Source organism: Rhododendron vialii, chromosome 2a (assembly GCF_030253575.1).
Source record: "Rhododendron vialii isolate Sample 1 chromosome 2a, ASM3025357v1".
NCBI classification, from domain to species: Eukaryota; Viridiplantae; Streptophyta; class Magnoliopsida; order Ericales; family Ericaceae; genus Rhododendron; species Rhododendron vialii.
Window position 1 is genome coordinate 42,728,331 of NC_080558.1, and position 16,760 is coordinate 42,745,090.

At 37.6% G+C, this 16,760-nt stretch overlaps 1 protein-coding gene across 1 annotated transcript; it reads right to left on the bottom strand.

Moving 5' to 3' along the window:
* Positions 1-3,818: 3,818 nt before the first annotated feature.
* Positions 3,819-8,522, bottom strand: LOC131317869 (U-box domain-containing protein 6-like). Its single transcript, XM_058347545.1, has 4 exons — positions 7,864-8,522; positions 7,226-7,599; positions 5,668-6,635; positions 3,819-4,287 (listed from the first exon to the last, which is right to left on the bottom strand). The coding sequence occupies exons 1-3, from the start codon at positions 8,056-8,058 to the stop codon at positions 5,690-5,692; spliced, it is 1,515 nt and encodes a 504-aa protein (XP_058203528.1). The 5' UTR covers positions 8,059-8,522; the 3' UTR covers positions 3,819-4,287; positions 5,668-5,689.
* Between the last annotated feature and the right edge of the window lie 8,238 nt (positions 8,523-16,760).

Sequence of the window (16,760 nt, forward strand, 5' to 3'; positions counted from 1 at the left end):
GTTTCTAATAGTGGGATGACACATGATTACACATGAATTTTTTTTTTTCCCGGTAATTGTGGTGGTGGCCGGTGGATTAACTGTGGAAGGGGGAAGTTGGGTTTTGTAAAAGTAGTTCCCCTATGTTGACAATATATAGGAATAAGGGTATCTAAGTCATTTAAACATCAAATTTAACACTGTTACAACCCCACTTAACATAAGGGGAATTTTAAGATTGTCAGCAAAAGCAAGGGAGGTTAGAGTAATTTCAGAAACCTCAGGGGAGGTTCCTGTCTTTGTCAAAAACCTCAAGGGAGAACTGTGAAATCGGTCCAGACAGAATCCATCCGTGTCTTTTGAATTTTATCCGTAAATTAATGGTCCAGACATAGATTCAAAAATTAAAAAACCGTGAGATACGGATTATGATTGAATTTCATTTCAAAACCATGGATTAACCGAACCGGACCGTGAAATATTTAAAAAAATAAAATTAAAAATATACATGTGTATGTGTAATATTTATAAATTATTATAACTTTACTACTGTAATTGTTATGATTTTTTTTTTTTGAAATTTTTACATTAATGTGATGATATATAAAACTTAAGGGATAATAAGTGTAATGTTATGGAATGTCATAACTATAAGTATTTGCACTTTGCATTTTTAGTTGATGGTAGCATCATTTTATTTTCGTGTAGGAAATCTGTGGATAAAATCGGAACTGAACCGTGATTCACGGTTCGGAATGGAACCGAACCCTGAGACTTTTGGATTAGGATTGGATTATATTTTCTAAAAATCGTGCGATACGGATTAAGATTGGATTCATAAGAATCCAATCCGATCCGGACCGTGGACACTCCTAAAAAATACTAAAGAAAACCTTTTTCCTAATTGGGGAGACCCAAATGCATTCCATTTTTTCCTCAATACCTCTTTTCACTGAAAAAATAAAAATAGATTTGGGTCAACAAATGAGTGTATACTGGAGAAGACAAACCCAAATAGAGTTTTTATCCAAATTTTCAATAAAATTTGAGTTATTAAAAAAGAAGAGTTTTCACTAATTTGAGTTAAAAAATGAATCAAGTATGGAGATGCTATAGAGAACATCAATTTCCTTTTTGTTATTTGTTCAGTCGACTTCATATACTCCCTCCGTCCCTTTTTTAAACTCTAGTATTTCAATTTGGGTTGTCCCTTAATAAGTGTCCATTTTGTAAAGTTAGTGAATAAAAGTTAGTACATTTTCCATTTTGCTCATAAAAGTAGATTCCATTTTGAAAAGTTAGTGAGTAAAAATGTAATAATGATGTCTCCATAAAAGGTAAATAGGGAAAGTGAAGGTAAAAGTTGATGTGAAAGGTGTAATGATAATGCTTTCTTAATAAATTGGAGTTACAAAGCGGGACATTTACAAAGGGACAGAAGTAGTAGTTTTTATGGTCAACACAATCTGAATCGTTCAGAGCCACTTTATAGAGCAAGTTTACCAGTCACTAGCAAAAAATACTAGTGAACAGTGTACATTTTATATTTTACCTTCTCACATCTCAACCAATACTTTACCAATACTATCTATTTTACCAATCCTTTATTAAAATATTGTATTTCTACTTTTGTCATCTTGTAAAAAATTGGAGAGAGAGACATTTCTTGCACAGGAGGAGGAGAGAGAAAGTGGGTGAATACAAATAAACAAATAAATGGCTGATGTACAGTGAGTAGGTATTTGTAGCTAAGAACTGTAGCAAAATGTAAAATACACAAGGTTTTACCTAAGCTGCAGTTGAGTTTTCTTCATTTTGGTTTGGTAAAATGACTTATTTGCTATTTTTGCTCAACTGATGTACATGCTCTTAGAGCATGTATACTAGCATTGGTAAAATACCTTTTTAGTTATTTTGAAGAGGAAAAACTCAAAAAATAGCCCTGCACTAGATTAGGTAAAATAGTAGGTAAAATACATTTATGAATAGGGCTTAAGCCATTTTTACCTAAACACTATTCACACTCCTTTCTTTTTTTATTGTTTCTTTCTCTCTCTCCTCCCTCTTTGGGGGAAAAAATAATAGGAAAAGAGTGAAAAATATATATTTTTTAATTGGTGTTAGGTAAAATAGATAGTATTGGTATAATTATGAAAGAAAAAGTTGATAACTAAAATAGAATTGTGAACTGTTTACAAGGTACTATACCAATCCATTGATAAACTTGCTCTAACGATTGCATTTTTCCTGCTTGACCAGTACCACAGTCTATGCATTGCCTTTTTCTCTAGAGAAAATGTATTGCCTTTTTCTCTAGAGAAAGACCAACCATCAATCACGAGATTTCTTGTTCTGATGTCAAAACGTTCCAATTAAACTAGGACCAAGCTATTTGCAATTGCGAATTTGTTATATGTAGTCATTTCATAAGAAGGAATCCAAAAAATTTCTTTTATGAATTGACTACATGAAGTAAATTCGTAATTGTATTTAACAGCACCCTTAAACAAATAGCAAGCGGCTCGGATTCTTCTGATGTGCAACATCTAGTGCAACATCTACATAGGAAAAGGTGTCGTAAGTCGCCTCTTTCTACCCATCCGCCCAAGTAAGATAGTTCTCCATCACTTTATTTGATAAGCACAGCTACGGAGCTGCCAGCTATCTCATATTACACCTACCTACACAAATCTCAGTCTAGGGCCCTAAAGAGAGGCCAAGCACTGACAAACAAGCACTTGGGGAATAATCTCTTTCTTTTCTAAACAAAGTTCGAATCAGCATGATAATGTCGAACAAAAAGGCTATTTGCACAACCGTTGTGTTGGTTGTGTGCGTAATTTTGACCGTTAAGATGTATCATTGATTAGAGGCAAAGAGAGAGGTAATTCAACACCCACCCCGGTTACAGCATTCCTTTCTATTGCACCTAAAATTTTCTTTACTCTAAGTTCCGTAGCAGGCTTATGTAAGAGTATCCGCAATGGTAATAATTAAAATCAATAACCAAAATGTGTCACGTCAACATTTGATTATCCATTTAGTCTATAATTAAACTTAACAGCCTCTACCCCTACATTGGTTATTTTTGCATCCCTAACAAAAAAAAACCCACAATACACAATGCACATTTGTTCAATCGCAAATGAGTTTCAATCACGCACCTGACCATACGAAATTATTCATCTCGATGAGACGATTCCAATGTGAGGTGTTAAATTTTGAGTTTTACTATTGAGTTTGGTTATTGGTAAAAGTTGTTAAATTTGGTTATGAAATTGGTGAAATTTGATTATTTACTAAAAGACTTGTAACTTTTCTTATTATACAATGTGAGGTGATTTTTGAGCATTATTGTTAAATTTGCTTATCTACACCCATTTACTTATTCCAATGGAGATGCTCTAAGACAATAGAGTACACATCCCATTTATCCTTACGTAGTTGAATTGTATTTGTCATCCCATTTATCCTTACGTAGTTGAATTGCAGTGTCGATAAATTGGCAGGGGAGTTGACTTAGCGGTAGCCACGATATATCGAGTTATACTCATATCTCTCAACTAATTTTCTTCCGTTCCACCAAGAAGTGGAACATATTCGTTGCACACTAATGAATCAATTTACTTTCATCAAAAAAAGAGAAAAAAAAATTGACTTTGTGTTTGAACCACTAGCAAGATTTAAAGGGTAAATCGAGATGGATAGTGCTGTGCACGGTTAAATCGCTAGGAGATAAATATGGTATCAGGGTCAACAGTGCTGATTCTACAATATCCCTCCCAGATTCTATTCATCAATTCTACCTAAACGTTATAGCTTGCATATTTGTAGAAAAATTTTAACCCCAAACCTCTAAGGGATAAATTAATATTCACAACAAACATATTTACAACTGAGGAGCAATAAAACAGTCACACATCAGTTCAAAACAGGGGCCACATAATATTCATTAGGCCAAACCAACTCTTCCTCACATAGAAAAATAAAAACTTCATTTTGGAGCAGTTTTGATGCACTAAGGTCTGGTTTGGCTAAAAAGATCCTGTCAATTTGGCTTATTGGGTGCACATAGGAAGAATGACTTGACTTATTTAATTTGACTTATTATTGGCTGAATAAGCAAATAAGCCAATAATCTGGATTAGTTTTTTAGCCAAACCCGACCGAACACACGTTTTGTGCATCAAAGCAACGTTTCTAAACAAGATGATCCCCAAACTCCCTACCACACTAGTCTGCTGGTGGCTTAGCTATTATCCCTCAATCCAAATCTTGTTGCGAATCCTTCCCTGGATCTCCCCTCATCTGAAATTAGGCATTTAGTAATTGTTCAGTAAACCAGGTCAGAGGCTAAAAGTACAAGATAAACAGTCAACATTGTTTACTAAACTAATCCACAATTGCAGAAGTTTTACACTTCCAACAGTCCATTTTCTCAGCCAGCAGAAGTTTACACTTATTTACAGCTTAGTAAATGGATGATGGGAAAAACAAAAAGCTTAGTAAATAGTACAAAGATTCTCATGGAGCCCAGAGATTATCAGACTGGGAAATTAAAAGAACAGAAGAAAAGATGCCCAGATGGGAAGGGAAATTGCATTGAAAAGTCGAGTCCCCATCTTTGTCCTTGAGTATATATATCTATATCAAGAGCGTTGAATTATAATGGCAGGGACCCAGGTGGAGACAAAAATGTACGAGCAATACCATGATGAAACTCATCATGTGTACACAAAGTCTGAAACTCATCATGTAGGGAGCATAAATTGTGTCAATAAGAATTCAAAACATGCAATAACACTATTGGGTACATATCAGTACAGGTCGGTGTGTGGGACTGGTCCCACACAAATTATTTTAGCTGTTCATTAATTTCACTTACACGAAAAAATGTTGGTGTTTGATCCATTCTTCCAATTTTTCATTCATATTCTGAAAGAAAAATTAAAAATTGGATCAGAACACCTACTTTTTACCAATTGAGCTTCTTTTTTGCAAGGTCATAGGAAGAATTATCTTAAAAAATGAACGGCCCATATCATTTGTGTCAAACCCGGGGTAGGCTGCACACGCCGACAGTGGAACATGGGTACAATGAAACCGATCATATAGGACGTGTGGAGGATTCAAGAGGTATATTGTCTATTTCAGGAATTCAAGTCTTTAATCAAGAGACGATGAAAAACATCGTATTAGGAGTTGTCAATGTCAGACATGACACACTTCCTCCTGTCCTCCATAGAGCGTTCTTTCAATTTAGATGTTGCGCATATTTTACAGAAAACATTCGGTAAAAAAGAAACGAAAAGATAAAACGAATCTAATTAAAATGATTAGCATTTCAAATCATTTCGGTAAATATGTTTAATGTCCACAGGGTGAAAAATGAAACTAAAACATCAACGTTATTTGAAAAACTATTTCCACTAACTACTTCAGAATTTCCCAAAACTTCGGAAACTGTTTTCCCTCAGAAATGAAAATAGTATGGATCATCTAATTGGGTATCTGTGAACTTCTCCATGTTTCGTGTTCTCTGAAAACACGACAATAAAGAAATGAAGATGATACAAAACATAGTAATTTTTCCAAGACATCCAACTGGATGATTATTTTTCCACAAACAAACGATAGCTACCATGGTTCTACAAATAGAAATTTTTAAGTCATGAACTGAGAGACTACCTTCTGAATTACTCCAACCTTCTCAAAACGGCAAGCTCTTCGAAGTTGCAAGAGTTGTGCGGGACTTCAAATGATCCGATGGAACAAAATCCTGCGGCAAATTCGCCCTCTTCACTATCCTCCTCATGTTGTTTTGCAAGCTCTGTTGGACTAATTGCTTCACTGCTTTCCTCTCTTCGCTCATCATCTCTTCTTCCTCCTCCAAACACTCCAATTGAAGATTCGGGTCACCACATGATGGCGAAGATGCGCATATAGGAGCGGACACAGCAGCACTAACACCACTAATGCCGGAACCACCTCCGAAGCTTCCGGAAACTCGTTTCCCTTTATCTACTCTCAAACACTCCAAAATTCTCGAAGCCCTTTTCTGCGATAAGGTGCTACCTAAAAGAGTTAACTCAAGCAGCGATGAAACAATCCCACCCTCAATCATGGCTTGTCGATCTCCATAGGATTTGTGAGCCATAACCATCAAAATATACGATGCTTTCTCTTGACACCCAGATGAATCAGTCCAATTCAGCACATCAATTAGAATCGGCAATGCATCTGGAATAATGCCGACTGCTTTCCGACCTTCAGGGACCGATACAACATTGCTTAGAATCGAGAGGATTCTTTCACTAAACTCCATGTCGCCCAACGTACTAAAGAGAAATGGCACCAAGTCGGTTTCTAAAATCGTTGGTATGTTCGCAAGTGAAATGGAAAGATTGTAAAGCGCTCGGAGAGAGTCTTGCTTTGATTGGGCACTACTTGATTTATCCAACTCTTTCAAGGTTTTCACCAAGAATGGGATCGCACCGGAAGAACCGATGATTGGTTTATTGGAGTCTAGCGCGCTTAAGCCAAGAAAATTTGCAATGATTGCCTCTGCAATAGCCGGGTTCTGAGACCCATTTGGAGATTCAAGCAGGGTTAGCATCTTGTGAACAGCTCCTGCTTTAACAATGGCTTCTTTATTTCTGCAAAAGGGTTGACAACCGAAGTGATTATTGGCCATTAATTAATGATGAAAAAGACAACCAACAAAGTTGAAGTTTTCAGAGGAAACCAACAAGAAAAGAGAAAACAGTTTCCAAAGTATACAGCTAACAGCCATTGGTGTTTGACAAGGAAACTAGGAATGACTTGTAATGTCATTTGGTCTAACAAATGCTTCACAAATATTTGGAGGATGGATAATGTAATTAAAGATCTACATAGGATTCGAGGATCTATCAATATTTTCAACAACAATAGAACAATACAGATGCAAATTGTAAAAAGAAAAACTAATTAAGCATGACATACTAGTATGGGAAAGGAAATGTGTGTGTGTGTATATATATGTGTGTGTATCTCACCAAGAGAGATATTTTACTGTCCTGCTTTTGAAAATTGATCTACATGAGCATTAGGGATCAAATTCCCTATATACGAGCCAATACTTTAGTGGCCACATCCGATGATCACTAGATATGGTCACCATAGCATTGCTCCCACGCTCCCCCAAATATGGACCTCGCTCGATTTCTTGTTCGCTTACTTTCTTAGGAAAAAGGGGAAAACTCACGCGTTGTTGCCGATTCCAAGGTTGAGGAGAGCGTATAGAGAGGCGATCTTCGCATCCAAATCTTCCGAATCGATCAATGCAACAAGCGGAGGAATCGCACCGAGCAACCCGAGATTTGTTCTCGCCTCCTTATTCTCCTTCGCCAATCTCCTAACCTCGATGGCCGCACCTCCCGAAACGTGGACGTCGCATTGCAACCTTTTCACCACCCCCTTCAACTCCTCCAACGTCTCCACCTTCATTCTTACCTCCTCCGCCGCCACCTTGCCGTCCAGTCCCGCCTCCGACGACACCGACAGCCTCAGGAAATCCGACAACTTCTTCTCCAATCCCCCGTTATTCTCTTTCTTCATTTCGGATACAGATACGGATTCCTGCAGTACGGACGAATTTGATTTTGTTCACAGCCTTTTTTTAAGATTTCCCCCACAAAAAAAATTAAAATTTTTCAAAATAGCATATAACCATAACCGATTCAAGATAAATAAAGTCTTGTCGAAACAAACTTATCTTTCACAAAATCTGGCAAAAGGCAAGTGTTCGGCGGACAAAACTTATAGTATAATTTCAACGTTCGTGAAACAGAAACTACTACAATAATATAAGAAAGTGTGTGTGTGGGGCGGGGGGAGTTCTACCTGCTTTGGGGTTTCCGGCGACGGTTCCGCCGCAAATCCGCCTTCGACACCGTGGCACGACCCCCCGCAAATCAACGAGCCGATGATCATCCGGCGGAGCGATGCGCCGGAAATCGCCGTCCATAGCCGCGAGTTCCCGCTCCTGGTGCGGGATAGCACTACCGATCCGACGTTATTCCGGTGACACGTGGCCATTTCCCGACGTCTGGTCCAACGAGATCGCTGTTTCACCTCCTACATTGTACTCCGAAAAACTCGTAGTACAATCTTTCTACAGGAAGAAAATCGAAAGAGTTTTGGTGAAAATCTGGTGTGTGAATGGGAGAAGAAAAGGAAGGGACTAGGGGAGAGTGATGAGGAAGGGAGGAATAGGAAATGGCGGGTATCTTCTGCTTTTTTATGGAGAGAGAGAGAGAGCGCGGGGGGGGAGAGAGAAAGCTTACTAGGGAAGAGAGAAACGATGCATCGGTTAGTGAGAGAGAACAGAAAATGTTCCCAGTGATGTTGGTACTTGGTAGTTCAAGGATCAAGGAGAGAAAAAATTATTCAATGTTGTACAGATACCACATGATGTCTCAAACTTTTCTTTCATCTCTCATTTGTACGATCCCAGTGTGGAGCGTATCCAAATGTATAGCGGAAACGAGTTTCGGGCAGTTGCGGTGCGGCCGATGCCCCAGGTGCAAGGAAATAATCAGAGAGAGAGAGGGCCGTACGATTAGCCCAGTTGATCGGTTGGTGAGTTTGCTCTCTATACAGTTTATCAGAGTTTGATTTTTGGGATTAGGTCAAAATAAAATACTCATTCCGTCCCAATTTGTTTGTTCAATCTCGAAAATATAACTTTTTAAAGCAACACAATGATTACACCTAAAAACATACAACTTTCCACATTTACCCTCAACTTTTTGGGAATTGATTTTTGCAAAAGTTACTTTATTCCATCAAAAAAAGGGTAAAAAATAAAAACTGATTCTATTGGAAGTTAAATAGACAAATATTTTGAAACACTTAAAGTCAAAAAATAGACAAACAAATCGGAACGGAAGGAATAGTTTTTGTGGATTCTTTAATTTCGGCGTGATTGACCTTTAACCGAACTGAAAAATAAATAAATTAAAATACACGTAAGCAAGGCGGACAGAATGGGTGCAAGCGAGGCCTGAGCCCCTGCACACTCTCCAATTATCTCAATAACTATACGATATATTCAGGTTTATTTGAAAAAGTTCTATAGAATTGCCCCTGTAAGTTTTTTTGAGAGAAAAAAAATGATAAAATTTCTATTTATGTTTGAAAAAAATCATTAAAATTTCAAGTTACCAACAATTATTAGATCGTGATTATAAAATTAACGTGATTATATATATGTAGACAATCTCGTTTTCTTATGAGAACTTGTAAATAGTAATATTTACTATAATTTTTGTTCTCAATGTAAAAATACATGGAATCTGAGCTCTTATTTTGTACTCCTTCTGTCCCAATTTGTTTGTCCAATTATCGAAATACGTGTCTTTAAAAAATATATTTATATCTTACATTTTATATTTTTTTTTGAAGATTTTGTATAATAAAACTAATTGAGATCTATCAAAGAAGATCCATATTGCATATTAAAAATATTACGAATTAAAAATTATAATTAATTTTTTGAAAGGTCAAACACTTTCAAAAAGTCAAAAATAGAACAAACAAACTAGGACGAGGGAGTACATCTCTTGTGTCCGCCATCTTGTTACTAAAAAATAAAAAAGGAGAGAAAAGGTGGGAGACAAGCTCATGTACGCAGTACGCCTAGAGAGAGGAAAAGGAAAGAGAGAGAGAGAGAGAGAGAGAGAGAGAGAGAGAGAGAGAGAGAGAGGGGCTTGTGGAGGAAGACGCTCTCACGAGGCTAGCTGTTGTCTGCATCGGGAAGCACGGCAAAAATTTTTGGTTGGAAAGAGAGAGAGAGGGGGACCGAACCTTGGGCTCCGGTACCATACTTTTTGTGTGTGTGTGATTCTTTTCGGAGTTGAGTTTTGTTCATCCTCTATTTAAGAGAATGAACATTATTCTTTTTTTTTATTAATTGAAATGATGTGGATTCTATTATAAAATGATGTCATGCTTATCAAAAAGTGTATTGCATGGTAAGCATGACATCACTTTTATGATGGAGTCCACACCATTTTAACCAATAAGAGAAAGGGCAATGTTTTCCCTCTTTTAAGTAGGGTGAACAAAATTGCACTCGATTGGCGTTCCACTTTGTTCATAAAGTTACTAATAACTTCACATTGAAATTGAAGCGTCGTCAGTAAAAAGTAGAGCGCGAAAATCAATTTTTCTTTCCAAATCCATCAATAATCAAAACCGTCCAATTTTTTAGAAAAATTTCAACGCTCCTATGTTTCCGATACATAGTACAGTACTACTTCTTCCGTCCCAAAATGTTTGTCCAGTCCCCAAAACGGGGTGTTAGAAATAATACAATTTTTGCAAGAAAAAATCAAAAATTTTTTAACAACGTACTAAATATCAATGAGTATTTTTAATTTGTGAAAAAAATTGGAATTTTTTCTTGAAAAAATTGTATTATTTTTATCACTCCGTTTTGCGAACCGGACAATCATTTTAGGACGGAGTGAGTATTTTATGTGTTCAAATTTTTGGGGAAATTACCAGACAGTGGTAAGAGAGGCAAATAATGTCCAACGCACGGACCACTTTTTTTCGAATTCATCTAAACATGAAAAGGAGAAAAGAAATTGCCAATATATGGAAAGAACCACCTAAAATGACTATTATGCCCTCATTTTTTTGTTAAAATTGCACATACATGAAATGGAGAAAACGAAATTCTCAATACACGAAACGGAGAAAAAGAAATTTCCCATACATGGAGTCAGTTTGAAGTTGAATCTGGGTTTGGATCTAAATTGCCCCTTCTATGGACTTAAGTTGCCCCTTCTATAAATCTAAATTGTCCCTTTTATGAACCTAAATTACCCATTGTATGAGATCATGAGTTGATATGTACTTGAATCTGAGTTTGAACCTAAGTTGCATTTTTTATAAATCTAAGTTGTCCCTTCTATGAACCTAAGTTGAATCTAGATTTGGACTTTAAGTTGCCCCTTCTATGTATTTAAGTTGTCCATTCTATAAACCTAAGTTGTCATTTCTATGGACCTAAGTTGCCCCTTCTATGAGATCATGAGTCGATATATAGTTGAATCTGGGCTTTCACCTAAATTGCCCATTCTATGAATCTAAATTGTCCCTTCTATGGGCCTAAGTTGAATATGGGTTTGGACCTAAATTGCCCTTTTTATGGACCTAAGTTGTCTCTTCTATAAATCTAAGTTGACCCTTCTATGAACCTAAGTTGCTCATTGTATAAGATCATGAGTCGATATGTAATTGAATTTGGGTTTGAACCTAAATTGCTCATTTTATAAATCTAAGTTGCTCCTTCTATGGATTTAAGTTGAATATGGGTTTGGATTTTTTTTTTTTAAATATTTAGTTTTATCCTTCTCTTAGGGCTCTTAAACAAGAGCCGTAGAGTTAAAAATTAATTATGATCCTTTTTGATAAAATGATTAGAAAAATAAAAAATTTTGCATCGGTTCAAACGGATGAAAAATTAGAACACTTAATTTTTTCATTTGGTTTTGTGGTTCTCTTAGGGCTTTTCAACGAGAGCCCTAGAGCTAAAAATTCATTTATACTGTTTTATTTAATGGGATCAGAAAATCTCACAAAGACCTTGAACAATATCGTCCAACCCCACAACTGTCCGTTATGTCCTTTTCGGGGCGGGTTGGGTCTTAGGACAGGTGTCTGCCGTCTGTTGCGTCTTTTTTCAAGTCGGGTTGGTCGGCTCCTTGGGCAGACCTACCCACAAAGACCAGAGAGGATCCCATCCAATATGCATCCGAGATCCTCTGTGCCGAAAAAACGGTGCGTCTCTGCACCGATTGTATTTGAATTGTTGAATTGCACACAAGATTTAAAACGTAAATAAATAAATAAAATTGAACACATAATCTAATGGCCCAAATACACTTTTCACAGAAGCACGCCGTTTTTCGGACACAGAAGATCTCTGATGTCCAATGCGTCCCCCAGGTAGGGGAAGTCTAGGAAAATCTCTTCGTTAAGACGGATTAGTTTGAGTATCCATAATCCGTTGATATTAGGTGAAAGTGTCATCTCTTCCAATATTCAATGGAGTGGTAGTAGTAATTTCTTTTCTTTCAGAAAAATAACAAATAACTACTACTACAAAGATCGAGTCCTAAAAAATGGACAATTTTTTTTTAAAATCTAAAAATCAAATGTGAAACAGCTCATGCGGAAAAATCTAGGAGAAGTTTTTCAGTGCTGGGCACGGGCCACGTGGTACCGAGCATGATCTTGGCCGTCAAAATGTATTTTGGATGACCCAGATCTGTTTGGATAATTTTAAGTGTAAAATTACCAAAATACCTCCCGAAGCCCAAACAGATCTGGGCGCCGAGATGCGTGCTCGGCACTATGTGACCCATGCCCACCTGGCACTGAAAATTTTCTCAAAATCTAGAGAGATTCTCTCTCTCCCTTGTCCATCTGGATTGTGACGTAGTGATTGTGTGAAATCATTGGAGACAACTGTGTAGAAATATGCGAATATTGACTGGGAGGAGGTTTTAATTAGGGAAATGTTAATTACCCCTGCATGTGTATTAATTGTCATATTTTGACTTTCTTGTACTATAAAAATAATTGACTGAATCTAGGATTCTATAAATTTTTATGTTTTGATTATGAGCATTTTGACTGAATTTAATTTGGTATGACTCGTACGGAGGGGGAAATTCTTTGCATATCAAAAAAATGATACTCACACAACCGTTGTGTGTGTTGTGCAACAAATTCTGGCCGTCCAGATATGTTTGGACGTTCTAGATTTTAAAAAAAAAAACTCTTCCAAAAAAAAGTTATATTTGTATCTTGAGCCACCAATATTTGCATATCAATACAAAATCTTAGAGTAATAAAATCAAATAACAAGATTTGTATCTTGTATCAGAAAATTTCATAACCTGCGCGATATAGATTCATATGCTGGATCACAAAAATTCATGCGTCGATCTACAAAAGCTCCTTTCAATCCATATTTTGACTACAAAATTTCATAACATGAGCCACAAACATTTAAGTATTGAACCCAAAAAAAAATGTTGGACCACGAAATCTTTTTTCATTCGAAATTATATATTAATTGAGCCACAAAAACTAGCAAGTGGCGTAGGATACAACTGAAACAAGACGTGGATTGAAGAATCGTCAAAGTACGTAGTGCTAAAATTTGCTCTTTATAACTGTTAAGAATTTCCAATATAATATATATATTTTTCTGTTTTCTATATATATAAATGATGTTTTATTGTGCCAAAAAAAAGAAAGAATTCCCAATATTGCGCCCCCCCCCCCCCCATGACAATATTCGCCCCCTGCCCGCCAATGACTAGTATTCACCGTTCACTAGCACAGACCCAATTAAAGTCCCTAATTGTCAATGGCTCTCACTTTACTTAGCTCCTGGGGAAGGGCGGGCATGGTGGTAAAAGGGCAGGGATAGGGTGGGGTATGGTGGTAGAAGGGCAGAGGATATTATGGCGGCGCCCGCCCCCCCCCCCCCGTCCCGCCGATGACTAGTATTCACTGTTCAGTAGCACAGACCCAATTAAAGTCCCTAATTGTCAATGGCTCTCACTTACTTAGCTCCTGGGGAAGGGCGGGCATGGTGGTAAAAGGGCAGGGATAGGGTGGGGCATGGTGGTAGAAGGGCAGAGGATATTATGGCGGTGACAGTGGATGAGTGCAAGAGAAATGAGATTTAGAAAGTCTTTGGGAGCCAATTACAGTACTAGTGGCACATGGAAGGATGAGTGGAAGAGTCGCAGTCTCAGGAATGCGAAAAACGTTTTATTTGTAACGTTATCTCATATGATGTGGGCCTCATGTACGTGATTCCATCCCATGTGAGAGAGGCGATACAAATAACCGTTGTATCGAAAAATTTCTCCGTGAATGGGACTTCGCAATAACCTTCAGGCCGACATTGTGTCCAACTCGACAAGTTCAAAGGATTCAAGCAAAACAGGCTTTGCAGAGATATTGTTAACAAGACAAGATCTTAACGAGGCCTACACCGGTGAACTATCGTCATACTCGGAACTCTTTCTCCAAGATTGTGTTGCTCCATCTCGTCAGGGTTGTTCGTCTGGAAGTTTTAAAGCCCCTGTGCACGTTTCCTACTATATTTTCTCTATCTATTTCTCTCTCCATTTAAACCTCCTTCAAAATTCAAAACGAACAAGCCTGACAACTTTATACACCATGTCCTAGCTCCTAGACAAGGGCGGCGCTAGAAACCATTGCTAGTATAGTTGGTTGTCTCATTTCCCTCCTCCATGGAGGCCTCAGTTTAAGCCTCATGAGGGATGGGCTTTGAGGGCCATTGCTATGGATAGCTTTTGGATCCCCTATGCTAACTCTAACATCTCTCACTAATCTCTGCTAATGTATACAATATTAGGAGGAAAAAAAAAAGGACGGGGACGGTGCTACCATATAGTCAGGGACTTGGGGGTTCAGCTGAACCATCCGAGGTTCAAGAAATTGTTCATATTTTTGTAAGTTAATTTTTTTTATTAACAAAAAAAGATGACAGGGGACTACCAGCGTAGCAACTTCACTTGAGCATAACCATAGGGGCTCCCTGCCTGCCGATGGAATGTCCGGTTCAAGCTATGGCTACCGTCCGGGAGGACGGGCCGTCACCATGGCACCACCTAATGCACAGTAGGTATAAGCTCTCCCCCTCAATGGTCCAAAGACTCATCTGCAGACGTGAGGCCAAACCACTTGCCGGGACTCAAACCCACGTCTCCGTCGAGGAGGGACTGGGCTCCCACCTCAGTGATTTTTCGTAAGTTGTTAGGTAGTAGGTACAGGTGTTATTGTATGGCTCCATTGAACCCCCTGCATTTATTTCTGAAATCCTCTTTGAGAGAGAATTTTTGCCTTTCTGGGCCACTCTAATTGCAACAAAGTACCAAAGGTATGAACCCCTCCCTCTCTATTTTACTTTCTCCCCTGAAAAGATTTCGACCCTGTTTCAGAAACCGACATAAGTATTTATTTTAAAAAAATAATTTTAAGTTTAAAAATTGTGTTTATATAAATAATTTTTCTAACACTATAAATCTTATTTGATAGATTTTATTAAAATATTTTAAACGGTGCAAAAAAAATCAAAAATTTTATTTTCATTTATATTATTTTTGAGTTTAAAAATATGAAATAAACTGTTTAATTTTTAAGAAAGTCTGTGAACACCTGGTACAATTTCACCGACTTGTAGCCTGGAGACTTACGTATAGACTCTCATCCCTGTCACTGCCACTGCCACTGCTAGCTTACACCGTCCTTTTGTACTTGCACTATTGGACGAGAGAGTTTATGGAAGTCATTCTACTACTACACCCATTTACCCACCTATATTCACAATAAGGGTAGAGTTCGTACACACCACACACCCTAGGCCCCACCTTTGTTTTGTGAGTGTGGGTGTGTGAATGAGATTCCGTTCCACTTTCTTTTTAAACCTTTTTTTTTCAAAAAGAAGGTAATTTCAAGCTCAAATATAATGAAAATGAAAAATATTTTTAAAATTTTTTTTGCATCGTTTAAAAGATCTCAATAAGATCTATCAAACAAGATCTATATTGATAAAAAAATTATTTACTTAAACACATGATTTTTGAGTTTGAAATTACCTTAATTTTCTAAAATTTCCTTTTCGGAAAAAGTGAAACACCACCTGAGTGTGTAAATGAGTATGATGTTAGAATTATTGTTATGGAATACAATTACTGGAGTATTATTTACCACAAGCACTTTTTTTTTTTTTTTTACAAGAACCACAAACACTTTACACATTCATATTTTTTTATAGGGCCCACACACGTTGAAAGTATAGTGTTTTGTGAATCTCAATGTGAATGTAAGTTTGTATAAATATTTGTGGTTGTAGAATGATTGATATGAGAAATTTTTCAGTGCCGAGTGGGTATCATGTGGTGCCCGCTCAGTGCATCCAGGCTATCCATTTCGATTTTGGACGACTTGAATTTGGAAAGAGAGTGGTGGGATGAGAGGAAAGACAATGTTTTAATCTTAGCCGTCCAACACACTTTTAAAAGGCTCGAATGTGGGTGCTTGGCACCACGTTAGCCGGGTGACATAGTACTCATCCGGCACCCAAAAATTTCTCGACTGATATAGAGCGGAATTTTTTCCCTGGAAAATACGAACCACTTCAATAAGATTTTTGAACCCTCTGATCCATTTTTCTCCGCAGCTGCCGCTGCTCCTACAAGAGCTCGAAACCCAACTACATCTGGGATGTATGAAAACACTAGGGCCTAGATGGAGGGGCACAACCAGAACTCGAGGAGTGAGTCCGAGGACAGAAGTGGCAGAGTCGGATCTAAATTCAAGAACGATAGAGAGAATGAGATTTTCTCTACTTATTAAGGAAAAAGTCTCAACTATCTTACGACATAGAGGAAGGACAGGAGGAGGATGAGGAGGAGGGGCTTGGGGTGGGATTCACCTGGGGAAGGGGGAGAAGGCGGTGGCGCAGCGGCTTAGGGCTCTCGACCCTGTTCAGCAACATTAAACGCATTTTAGATTACAAAATTTGCTACCTGCCTATATTGACCTCCTAACCGATGACCCCATGTCCGAAAACCATAGCCTTCATAATTTTAATATCCAATGCATCATTATTTTGGGCATCAGTGCCACGAAACTACAACGGGCATGGCAGTCGAACATTTATTAATCGGAAAAACAAA

Bases quoted from the DNA above. Each gene is read 5' to 3' on its own strand.
- LOC131317869 (XM_058347545.1), bottom strand. From the start codon at position 8,058: ATGGCCACGTGTCACCGGAATAACGTCGGATCGGTAGTGCTATCCCGC. The intron at 7,600-7,863 runs GTAGAACTCCCC...TCCGTACTGCAG, and splicing joins CGCCGGAAACCCCAAAGCAG to GAATCCGTATCTGTATCCGA. The intron at 6,636-7,225 runs GTGAGTTTTCCC...ACCCTTTTGCAG, and splicing joins CTTGGAATCGGCAACAACGC to AAATAAAGAAGCCATTGTTA.